This window comes from Haliotis rubra, unplaced genomic scaffold (assembly GCF_003918875.1).
Source record: "Haliotis rubra isolate DU_JTF1 unplaced genomic scaffold, ASM391887v1 Scf917, whole genome shotgun sequence".
NCBI lineage: Eukaryota > Metazoa > Mollusca > Gastropoda > Lepetellida > Haliotidae > Haliotis > Haliotis rubra.
Window position 1 is genome coordinate 141,993 of NW_025767654.1, and position 12,928 is coordinate 154,920.

The 12,928-nt window shown below is 42.4% G+C and overlaps 1 protein-coding gene across 2 annotated transcripts in view; it reads right to left on the reverse strand.

Moving 5' to 3' along the window:
* Positions 1–272: 272 nt before the first annotated feature.
* The window catches only part of LOC124264254, a 73,507-nt gene continuing 60,851 nt past the window's right edge, over positions 273–12,928 (reverse strand). The window contains exon 3 of one of the 2 annotated variants that reach the window (XM_046698997.1): positions 273–1,027. In XM_046698997.1, coding sequence (XP_046554953.1) covers positions 804–1,027 — 224 coding nt within the window. In that variant the 3' untranslated portion in view covers positions 273–803. Of the gene's footprint in view, positions 1,028–9,856; positions 11,388–12,928 lie in introns of those variants that run through there. The other variant, XM_046698996.1, reaches the window with a different exon arrangement.

A 12,928-nucleotide genomic window follows, 5' to 3' on the forward strand; every position in this document is an offset into this window, starting at 1 on the left:
TTAAATCAATCTTCAAAACAAGTAATATTGAAGTAATATCCCGGGGCAGAAGGACAATATTGAAGTAATATCCCGGGGCAGAGGGACAATATTGAAGTAATATCCCGGGGCAGAGGGACAATATTTAAGTAATGCCCCTAATCGACGGGCCATCGGGATATGACTAGAAATACTGCCTTGCAAGACCAATAGAGTGACGTAACTGGAGGTTTATAAGTCCGGTGTACAGTCAAACATTATTGTGTCGAATTTGAAGGGGCCTTTGTAATATCATCGACTTAACCAGGTTCGACACAACCGGAAATGCTGACTAAAGAAGGAATAGGCAGGAACCCAGCCTTTACTTCGAGACAATCGTACCTTCGACATAACGGTGTTTGACTGGATATTTTACTGACAGGGTGGCCTACTGATTATTAGATATTTAATACAATGAGTAAACGGCCTGTGTCTGTTTCTTAAATACATGTCTGTCTTCGTAATCATAATCCCGATGTGTCCGGAGACGACTGTTAGACGTTTCACGAAGAACACATTCAGAACACACACAAACACCATCCACTGTTCATGAAGAAGTTTCTCTCAGACAGTTTAGCTGACGTGACTTACAATGTAAGGAAAATGCGCCTCCAACCGTTGCATTCTTGTTGAAAGATATTAAAAAGAATCCCCAGACGGGTTCAACGTCAAAATACGAACATGGCGTTTCTGATCCCTTCACCGAGTTCCATGACAAGTAATCGGACTACATAACCGAGGTGTGCCGAATGTCTCGGTGAAACTGAAATGGCGCTTCACAGTTCTTATTTCTTCGACACAATGTCACCATCAAGATCGATCCCTGTGATTTTGTCTTCGGCATCCAATCTCATCTCTATCGTACCGATGTCCTTCAGTGGGTCCTTTTTGGGCTTGCAGCCTTCAAGGAAGACGTACTTGGGTTCGTTGTCGTCTTTCTGGATGACGTACTTGAAAGTGCATTTTGGGTCTTCCTTGTGCTGCCGCATCACTCGGTACTCAACAAAACCTGCAACAATTGAAGAATTGGATAAGTGGGTGTGGCCTCACGTATCTGTCAGCAAATTCCTGCCGAAAGGAAGTGTAATCTTTTTGAGAGGAACACATTTTGGTGTGTTCTCTATACGCTAGACTAACGCTTAGTCTCTGAATATATATAATTTTGATAGCAACAAACAAGCCCATTTAAAGTGAAAAGGAGCCCCAGGGAGACCAGAGAACCTGGGGAAATCTAGACTTGCTTCATTTAGGGCTTTAGCACTGCAGGGAGGGCTAGGCTGTAGGGAAAATAATATGGTTCAGGGGCTGTGCAACAGACTATCTATTCACCTACATCCTAATTCGTCCACTGTAATAAAACAGCATCTCATGGTCTGTTGAATGTTGATTACGCAATGATAAACTAGTGTCACCCCTATGATCTAAAAGTGGACTCTTCTAGTTGATGTAGTTGAAGGACAAAAAGACTGTGGGACAGGTGGTAGAACTTGTGCACCTTGCACGTTGACGGTAAAGCCCTGATCGAGCGCTGTAAAAGGAAGCAACAATGACAGCATTGCAAGAGTCAGGGCCCCGTTCCACAAAATGATCGTAGCGCTAAGATGATCGTAACTCCCATACTTTAACATAGACTGACGACTGTCGTAGCGCTAAGATGATCGTAACTCCCATACCTTAACATAGACTGACGACTGTCGTAGCGCTACGATCGCTTTGAGGAACGGGGCCCAGGCTCATTAAAGTGAGTGAGTGAGTATGGTTTTACGTCGCTTTTAGCAATATTCCAGCAATGTCATGGCAGGGGACACCAGGAATGGGCTTCACACATTGTACCCATATGGGGAATCGAACCCGGGTCTTCGGCGTGACGAGCGAACACTTTAACCACTAGGCCACCCCACCGCCCCTCGGGCTCATTATAGCAGTGTGGGGGTGCATTTTCTAATACCCAATTAGCTTACATTGTTTTTGTATGCGATATGGGTTGAAGGCGAATTGAGATGTAGGCGAATAGAGACTTAAACCCATTTTAGCTTGGATCGCCCAGGGTACAGGGTTAGAGTTACTTCATGGGGTACCAGTTTTAAACTTACCCCGGAATACCGTGAAGTTTAGGTTTACTTTAGGTTTAATCAACATAGTTCTGGACAAGGATGAGCAAAAATACATTCGCTTTTTATTTATTGTTTGTTGTTTAAACGCCGTTATATTACGGCGGTCTGTAACTAATCGAGACCGCCTCCGTGGTGTAGTGGTTAGAGCGTCCGCCCGGAGAGCGGAAGGTCGCGGGTTCGATCCCCGACCGCGTCATACCAAAAGACGTTAAAATATGGTACTTGTTGGTCCCAGCCTGGCACTCGGCATTAATGGGTACAACAAGGACTGGTCGGCTCGGAGTCAGTATAATGTGTCTGAGTGGGGTATTCATGCTTCACTGCGGCATGGTATCTCAGTGGGCTAGCACTATAAAACCAGCTTAAGTCTGGGCTAGTACAAGCAGCCGCACATACACACACGCACGCATGCACGTCGTCATATGAGCGAAATATTCTCAAGCACGACGTTAAACCCAATTTCACCTCACCTTACCTGTAACTAATCGAGTCTGAACAGACAATCCAGTGAAATTGTCTTTGTAGTGTGCATCGTGTATTTCAAACAAATTTACGAGGTAGAATGACAAACTGATGCCCATGATGTTTGGGATTTCTGCTTATCGTAAACTAAACATACACATTATCATTATGTTAAACAGGCGCGTAACACAATTACTAAGAAATATGGCGACGTTGTATTTGCCAATAACCGACAAAACATATCCCAATATTACATCCTGCAATTACACTGACTGACTGACTGAGTTTGGTTTTACGCCGCTTTTAGCAATATTCCAGCAACATCACGGCGGGGGACACCAGAAATGGGCTTCACACATTTTACCCATGTGGGGATTCGAACCCGGGTCTTCGGCGTGACGAGCCAACGCTTTAACCACTAGGCTACCCCACCCCCTCCTGCAATTACATATAACACTGACGAAACAACACCCCAGAGTCGGCGACAATACCATCTCGTAGGTTTCTTGATGACAGGGTTGTCTCAATGTTAAGTAAATCATCATGTTAGTCCCTATCGCAAAGGTGAATGCAAAATATATGAAAAATAGCTAATATATTTGTTTTGGTAGTAGGTATATTCTGAAATGCAAAAGAGCGGTTGGGTAGCCTAGTTGTTAAAGATTTCTCTCGTCACTTTGAAGACCCGGATTCGACACCCCACATGGGTACAATGTATAAAGCCCATTTCTGGTGTCCCTCGCCATGATACGGCTGGGATATCGCTGAAAGCGGCGTAAAACTCAACACACTCGCTGAGATGCTACAAAAACCTTATTATCAATAGGAAGTTATTTGTTTGTATATTGTGTTGCATCGTTAAAGGTAATGTGGCATGTAGATACATTGTCACTAGATTTGAACAAATTTACGCTTTTCTTGAAATAAAGAAGTGTGTACATATGGTCACTTTTTACGATAGCTTTCTTGAGTGTGCATGTATGACACTGACACTGATCTCAATACCCTTGAAAACTGGCGTGACCGGTCATATATGTATCCAATTATTCATAACCACCCGTGTTGAAGTCCCATTTATCAAGATAAACTACCAGACAAAAGAAAGTTTTCACTTTTAAAGTAAGTGTATAAAAAAAACCACACACGCTGGCACAGGTTTGAACCCAAGCAGAAAACATTCGCCAAAACGCAGCGTGGTCCCGAAAACAACGCAGCTGTCGGAAATCTTCAAATGAATAGTACATTTTTTAAATGTTAAAAACGTAATTGTGGGACATTGGTCCAAATGCACCGGCGAGATTTTGACATAAATCCCGATGGACACAGAAAGTATACAGTAACAAAAAACAACGAAAAAAACCAACAAAAAACAAACAAACCCAAAACACAAACCACACCACGAATATGCCAAGACTTACGCTAGCGCAACGAGACAGGACGATCGGCATGGCCAATATGGGGGTTTCACTAAGTCAGCTGGCACCAGGCCACCATCAGCAAATTGATAAACCGGTACCAATAAATCAGGCCAGACCCAAGATTGCCCAAAATCGGGAAGACTAAAAGTCATGACACTGGCCGAAGACCGCTACATCCGGCAGATCCACCTCCGGAACACACTCGTGACGGCGGCGGCGGCGGCGACAGCACTAAGACACGACATTAGCAGACGAACAGTCTGTCGTCGGCGTGGTATGGCTGGTATACAAACCCTCCAGCCCTTCCGTGGATACCGTCCTTGACCCGTCTACACCGTAAACGCAAACTGCAATGGACACGAACTGTAAGTCGGTGGCAGCGACGTGACTAGGCGAGAATGCTCTTTACAGATGAAAGTCGTTTCAAACGATAGCAGAGTTCAAGTTTTTCGACGTAGAGGAGAGCGACTGGCGCCAAAGTGCGCTCAAGAAGTTCACCGGTTCGATGACGTCGTGCTATATGTGGAGGCATTTGTGTCAAGAGAACAACAAGGCTGATTATCATCCGAGGAAATCTCAATGCCCAGCGATACAGGGACCGTTTTGTGGGGCACTTTATTCGACAACAGCCAAGAGGAGTCATTTTGCAGCACGACAACGCAAGGCCTCACATCGCCAGAATTGTTCGAGAATACCTACACAACGTTAACGTCAACGTATTGCCTTAGCCAGCGCGTTCTCCAGACATGAACCCAATTGAACATCTCTTGGGTCATCTTAATCGTCAGCTGAGGGGACGTCAATGAGGGGACGGGTGTTGGCGTGTATGGATGCCCAGGGTGGTTACACTCGCTGTTGATGACTTGTCACCTGACTCCTGTCTCATGTATGTTACTCTTTATGCACTTTTTGAATGAACTCTGATTTGTGTAATATTCTATTCCGACCCCTTGACTCCTAACGAATTGTGGCTAATGCAAGACCAGCATCTGTCTGCTTTGGGAAAACACCGACATGATTTTATTAAATTTTACGCTCACTACATTTTCATACCAGCTTTTTCAAAGTCACACAATACAGAAGACAACATAAGCTTTCTATGTACACGTCTTCATCTACAAAAGCAAGAATCCGACTCTATCCACATCTTCCAATGTGAACATTTTTTGTAGAGTAAACTAAACTAAACTGAAACCTATATACATGTAATGCATGGGCAGGTTAATGTAGGTTTCTGGATATATATTGTATATACTGGTATATATGGAGTCAAATTAATTTCCTCTACTTTCGTTTCATTCAAGTTCCCATCAATGATGGTTTCCAGTTGCTTTATGCAATGGAAACTACCAATCATACTTTACTGTAAGTTTCAATTTCTGGAAACTAACTTTGTTGGTTTCCGGCAGTTTCTAGTCGTTGAAACTAACTTTGTTGGTTTCCGGCAGTTTCCAGTCGCTGAAACTAACCTTGTTGGTTTCAGTAACAGGAAACTGCCGGAAACAAACAATCATAGTTTCCGTGAGCGGAAACCTACATGATTCTGGCTTTACCCAGTTTCAGGTAGGTTTCCGGAAAACTGGAAACCTTGTTATTTTTGCTGTGTCTTTTGGTAGAGTACAGATGTCAGCCCAGTTGAGCAGATCGATGCTCATGACATCAATCAATGGGTTATCTGGCTCAAACTCGTCACAAATATCTGAAATATACATTTGCATACCAACAATTATATATGTTACAGGGAATGTGTGAAACCAGGGATTTCACGTAATCCCTAAAAGTGTCAGTGATTTCGTGAAATCCCTGTGACCCCAAGGGATTTCATGTATTCCCTAAACTTTCAAGGGATTTCATGAAATTACTGAAATATTGGCTCAGGGATTTCATGAAACCCCTGACAGCCTTTATTGAAATAGAGAAACAGATTTCATCGTTGTTGATCAATGTACGGATATACATATTATACTTGCAATCAAGAAGTCTGGGATATCATCTGGGTAGTTGCAGGGAAAAACAATAACAAAAGCAACAACCACTCCCGGGGAATGGTTCTGGATCAGTGTCCATTTAGGCTTCAGTCATTAATTTCACATATTCACTGATATCCTAACAGGGAATGTGTGTAATGGAACACCATGAAAATCAGTAATATCATGAAATCCTTTGAAATGTTAGGGGATACACGAAATCCCTGGGGGTCACAATGATTTCACGAAATCACTGACTTTCAGGGTTACGTGAAATCCCTGGTTTCACACATTCCCTGTAAGAGATATACGGCAGCCACAATATGACGATTTTACTACAGCTTCAGCCGTGTTCATTAAGAGTGAATGAGTTTAGTTCTACGCCGCTTTTAGCAATATTCCAGCTTTATCACGGCGTGGGACACCAGATATGGGCTTCACATTGTACCCATGTGGCGAATCGAACCCGGGTCTTCGGCGTGAGGAGCTTTAACCACTAGGTTAACCCACCGCCCCATTTTCATGAAGAACTACCAGAAGTAAGAGCAGTTCACGGGAGCAGGCACCGATGTTATTTTTTTTCCATGCGATTCTTCTCCAGCACTTGGGAGAAGCATGGGTGTCATTACGTTGAGGCGTCTAATGTTCAATTAGTTGCATATTATTGTGGTCTTAAACCTGTAACCGCAAAAATAAAATGGGGATATTCTGTAAACGGCAAAGAGCCACCTTTCTTTCACTTTCGTATACAAGTGAAGACCTGGATTAGAGTTGCGCTGTGTGAACCCGACTTTGTTGTAAGAGTGAGTGAGTGAGTAAGTTTAGTTTTACTTCGCTTTTAGCAATATTCCAGCAATATCATAGCGGGGAACACCAGAAATGGACTTCTCACATGGTACCCATGGTCTTCGGGGTGACGAGCGAACGCTGTAACCCCTAGGCTACCCCACCACCCTGCTTTGTTGCAAGAACACAAGGGGAATCTAGTGGCCAGACTCGCTGACGTCATTGAGGCATGTGATTGAGTCCAAATTTCGTAGATCCATGCTCATAACGTCAAAAAAAACAAGTGGAGGTTTGTGTTGACAGAATGGAGCGTCTGAGTGGGGAAAGCAAAAAGTGGAGGTTTGTGTTGACAGAATGGAGAGTTTGAGTGGGGAAAGCAAGAAGTGAAGATGTGTGTTGACAGAATGGAGAGATTGAGCTGGGAAAGCAAGAAGTGGAGGGGTGTGTTTCCAGAATGGAGAGTTTGAGCGGGGAAAGCAAGACGTGGAGGTGTGTGTTAACAAAATGGAGAGTCTGATCGGGGGAAGCAAGACGTTGAGGTGTGTGCTGCCAAAAGTAGGGCGTCTGAGTGGGGAAAGCAAGAAGTGGAGGTTTGTGTTGACAGAATGGAGCGTCTGAGTGGGGAAAGCAAGAAGTGGAGGTGTGTGTTGACAGAATGGAGCGTCTGAGTGGGGAAAGCAAGAAGTGGAGGTTTGTGTTGACAGAGTGGAGAGAGTCTGAATCGGGAAAGCAAGAAGTGGAGGTTTGTGTTGACAGAATGGAGAGTCTGAGTGGGGAAAGCAAGAAGTGGAGGGGTGTGTTGACAGAATGGAGAGTTTGAGTGGGGAAAGCAAAAAGTGGAGGTTTGTGTTGACAGAATAAAGAGGGTGATCGGGGGAAGCAAGACGTTGAGGTGTGTGCCGCCAAAAGTAGGGCGTTTGAGTGGGGAAAGCAAGAAGTGGAGGTTTGACAGAATGGTGCGTCTGAGAGGGGAAAGCAAGAAGTGGAGGTGTGTGCTGACAAAATGTAGGGCGTCGGAATGGGGAAAGCAAGAAGTGGAGGTGTGTGTTGACAGAATGGAGCGTCTGAGTGGGGAAAGCAAGAAGAGGAGGGGTGTGTTGACAGAGTGAAGAGAGTGTGAGCGGGGAAAGCAAGAAGTGGAGGTGTGTGTTGACAGAATGGAGGGCGTCTGAGTGGGGAAAGCAAGAAGTGGAGGGGTGTGTTGACAGAGTGAAGAGAGTCTGAGCGGGGGAAGCAAGAAGAGGAGGTTTGTGTGGACAGAATAGAGCGTCTAAATGGGGAAAGCAAGAAGAGGAGGTTTGTGTTGACAGAGTGGAGAGAGTCTGAGCGAGGAAAGGAAGAGGTGGAGGTGTGTGCTGACAGAATGGAGAGTTTGAGTGGGGAAAGCAAGACGTGGAGGTGTGTGTTGACAGAATGGAGAGTTTGAGTGGGGAAAGCAAGAAGTGGAGGTGTGCGCTGACAAAAGGTAGGGCGTCCGAGTGGGGGAAGCAAGAAGCAGAGGTTTGTGTTGACAGAGTGAAGAGAGTCTGAGCGGGGGAAGCAAGAAGAGGTTGTTTGTGTGGACAGAATAGAGCGTCTAAATGGGGAAAGCAAGAAGAGGAGGTTTGTGTTGACAGAGTGGAGAGAGTCTGAGCGAGGAAAGGAAGAGATGGAGGTGTGTGCTGACAAAAGCAGGGCGTCTGATTGGGGAAAGCAAGAAATGGAGGTGTGTGTTGACAGAATGGAGAGTTTGAGTGGGGAAAGCAGGACGTGGAGGTGTGTGTTGAGTAGGGGAAGGTAGACGTGGAGGTGTGCGCTGACAAAATGCAGCGCGTCTGAGTGGGGGAAGCAAGAATCGGAGGTTTGAGTTGACAGAATGGAGAGTCTGAGTGGGGAAAGCAAGAAGTGGAGGTGTGTGTTGACAGAATGGAGCGTCTGAGTGGGGAAAGCAAGAAGTGGAGGTGTGTGTTGTCAGAATGGAGCGTCTGAGTGGGGAAAGCAAGAAGTGGAGGTGTGTGTTGACAGGATGGTGCGTCTGAGTGGGGAAAGCAAGAAGTGGAGGTGTGTGTTGACAGAATGGAGAGTCTGAGTTGGGGAAGCAAGAAGTGGAGGTGTGTGTTGACAAAATGTAGGGCGTCTGAATGGGGAAAGCAGGACGTGGAGGTGTGTGTTGAGACACTGTTGACAGAACGAATGACGATGTAATTCACTAAGATACGAGGAAGAAATATAAGATGATAAGAAGAGACGACAAAAAGAAATGCAATAACCAATTGATACAAATGAAAGGCTTGGGAAATAAGTTGTCGGTATGCTTGATAAAATACAGTATCCTGGTTATGGTGAGATATGTAACCAGATGAAGGATTTGTGCAGACGCAGACTTAAAAATGCTGGTACCATTTTGTAACATAGGTACCAGAGCTTTCGACATTCTCACTATCCCCTCACAACTGTGTTGTGCCTTCTTAGTCGGAAGCAATTCATTGCAATCAATTACCTTTGTTTTCCTCTTTTTACGACCTTTGCGTCTGAAACTACCAACACAGAAATTGTTATTACAGTTTGGGCAATTAACCAATTACCATGAATCTCATTCCTTTCACCGGGGTTATGCAATCTCAAAAGCTATTATTAACGTAAGTCAGCTGACAAATATCTTTGAGTGTAACAAGACATGAGTGTGATAACGATCATTTCCTCAAAGAATAATGACAGTTATTGAGTGTAACCAACAGACATGTTTCTCTTATATCTTTCTGCATATAATTCCACTGTAATAGTCAGGAACTACTACTGGAAGTATAAGTATCGAATATTGCATGAATATTTAATATTGGAAGTTCACGGAAGAGTTGCTGTATATCGACTATTCTTGGAGTATGAGATATTGGATGTATATAAAATAATGGAAGTGTAAAGAATGTCGACAGTATATGAGATATTGCATGTTTGTCAAACATATACGCTATGACAGTTGTATGCTTTGTCAAGAACTGAAAAACGAAACCAAATGGTACATGTACGACGTTGTCCAGTAGGCATGTGTAAGGGAGCTTTTAAAACACATTAATCTGAAATATACTTACCAGAATCATAACAAAACACATAATTACACTAAACAGTTTATTTATAAAATCTAGGTCACTGCTCTTGAGCGAGATGTTGTTGTGGAACTCAAATCGTTAACAAGCTTTAAAAGCATAGGACCTGTGAATCTGTTAACGTGTGCTTTGAGGTGATGATGGGTGTGCTTTAAGGACTCGTGGGATGTTAAGCTTTTTTGATTTACGAAATTAATATACATTTAAATAATAGGGATACACTAAGTAATTTCACACAAAAAAAATTCTTTGAAACAAAACAAGAAAGGCAATTATAACTGCACTGTTTCAAATAAGTGTTTTTCTATTTACATCTTACCATTTAATTAGTTTATGATACTTTTAAGAATATTTACTTTTTTTCGATAAATCATCATCAAGATAGTTGGTACAACAGGACTTGTAAAACGTTAATAGATAAATCACCCGATCAGACATTTGGTACTGCAAGATGTTTTAAAGTATTTGTTTACTTTAATGGATACATCATCAGGTCAGACAGTCGGCGCTTCAGGTGATAAGAAACAGACTGTCGTCAATGCTGTTCTTCAAACAACACATGTGATGGTGAATGTGAGCTCCCAGCAGTGGATTCTCGAGTTCTACACGAAACAGCCCGTTGGTGCGCTTGTTTTAATGTGAAGCACAATACACACATTTGTACAACTAACATCAAAAGATCATCAAACACAAGAACATGTCCATGTCAATCAAGATGGTTCCGTAATGTCAGATGGTCGTGTGTTTTCATCCTCCTCTTTCAAAGCTTCAGATTATCACAATCAATAACAATAAAGTATATTTGCTATATTATCAGATGAATAACGTTTTCGCTGAAAGTCAATCTCACAAGTGGGATAGAGCGTCCAAGTACTTAACGACCCGAAGTAACATTTTACAGGTGCTTCATAGTGTTCAATTTGCCGAAACCTTTGTTAGTAACTTTGGATTTTAACACACGCACATATACCGGTCTCATTAACAGACCATGTACTACTACTAATGTTTAAAGCTCTGTATATATTTATGAAATTAAAGCGCCTTTAGACTTTTCAAGATGATAGCCTCCACTTTAGTTCCAAAAGCTTTATCGACGTAACGTTGCCAATAGTAGTCCGAATGCCATTCTAAACTACATTTTTTCTATTTAGCTTGTTATTGCGCAATGACGCATTTTTTAGACTACATCCCCACCCCCAATTCCAAAGTGCAAACACACGCTCCCCCCTTCTCACGCGCTGCTTTGACAATCGAGAGAAATTAGCTCCAATACATTTGATGATAGTGAATGTCGTAAATGGCACAACGGCCTCTACTTCTTAGCAACAATCTCGCCATCGAGGTCGACGCCAAGGACGTGCTTTTCCTCCGCGTCCAGCTTGAGCTCAGCTGTGCCGATATCCTTGAGAGGGTCCATGCCGATCTTGCAGCCAACGAGGTACACAGCCTTAGGGTCATCGTCCTCCTGTTGGATGAGGTACTTGAAGGTACCGTATGGGTCCTCCTTGTGCTGTCTCATCACCTTGTACTCTTTGTAACCTGGAACAAGGGGAGGTAATCATCAGGGGAGGTAACTTCAAGGAAGGGAGGCAATTCCAAAAAGGAGGTAAGTGGTTTTGGAAAATGTCGATAGTTCTCTAAACAATGTGTATTAACGACCGGATGTCATTCAGAGTGAATGAAGTTTTTCAACGAATTGAATGCTAAGTAATTACCGATTTTGAATAATATGATCGTTATATTATTTGACTGAACAGTTTTGTAAAATCAATCATATAATATGATATAAAATAATTTCAAAAGAGGCTGGCATTAGTTTGAGATCTTGTAGTCTTTTTTAGATCCGAAGTATCATGAATGTTAATGCTTGTGTGATATCGTTAAGACACACAATAGTATTGATTAGTAAATGTAAGTAAAATATAAAGTAAATGTATGGTAAAGTATTTCTCAGGGATGCACTCGGTCGGATTTATTTATTAAGATAGTATATGTTCGGGGTTAAGACAGGGGAACGGCAATTCATGGTTAAATTGCATGTAATTCATGGTTAAGCTTGGTAGGCTATATTGTTTAGAGTGTCAGTTTAATTGAGAGGGGACATTGTCGACGGTTAGCCAAGAATATAGGGTAATCATTAGTTTGAAAGCAAGGAAATTATATTAACTTTGTCACATATTCATATACAGCTGGGTCAACGATGTAGGGCTACACAGAGTAAGAAGATGGTCACAGGTCGAAAAGAAGAGACTGAACTTTGGTCAAGACTGGGTATTTTTCTGCAATGACGTTCTATATATATTTCATTACTTCCAAAATACATGAACGAAAATTTTTGAAGCTACGTTTCCAAGGAGTTCCTTAACTCTATAAAGACAGAAGCTTTCATAGAAACTTTATAATGTAATACCTCCGAGGTTTTAATATATGGAACTTGGATTCCACTTATTACCATTCAATGACTGGAATTGTCAAAATTCACGATACCCTTCAATGTTACCCTTCGCAGTTTGTCAATTTAAGTTTTAATAAACTGGGCGCGCATATCTCTAGTCAGTTCTAGCCATTATAAGTTAAAACTCTTTGCAGGAAGACATGTTAAGATAATTAAGTTCTTTTAAGCAATATAATGTGGCAAGGAGGCTGATCAACACTGCTCCGTACATGTTAACTTGAATACCTCTTGGAACGGGTATCCTGGCCTCTCTCCCTAAGTTGTGGCGTTAATCAAGACAAACTATTTACATCAGATGCTTCATTAATTGTTTTAAACACGTAGGGTGTTATCTAACCCTTGGTGAACGATGCATGGCTGTTATAACCGGCAGGTGCATGTAGCTTCATTGTTGCATTACCAACCTATTAAAAATAAACCTGCCAGCTTATTAATTATTAAATTAATATGAACCATGTGAACTCCAGGTTTAGCTTTAGGAATACATGTTAATAGCCTTTAGATCACATTGTTTTCAATGTATAAAATATGTTGGTTATTAGGTGCAATATAGAGTACTTATATTATTCAATAACCTTAACCATCGCTGCTATACGCTGTGATGTTGCGATTAGAGTGAGTGAGT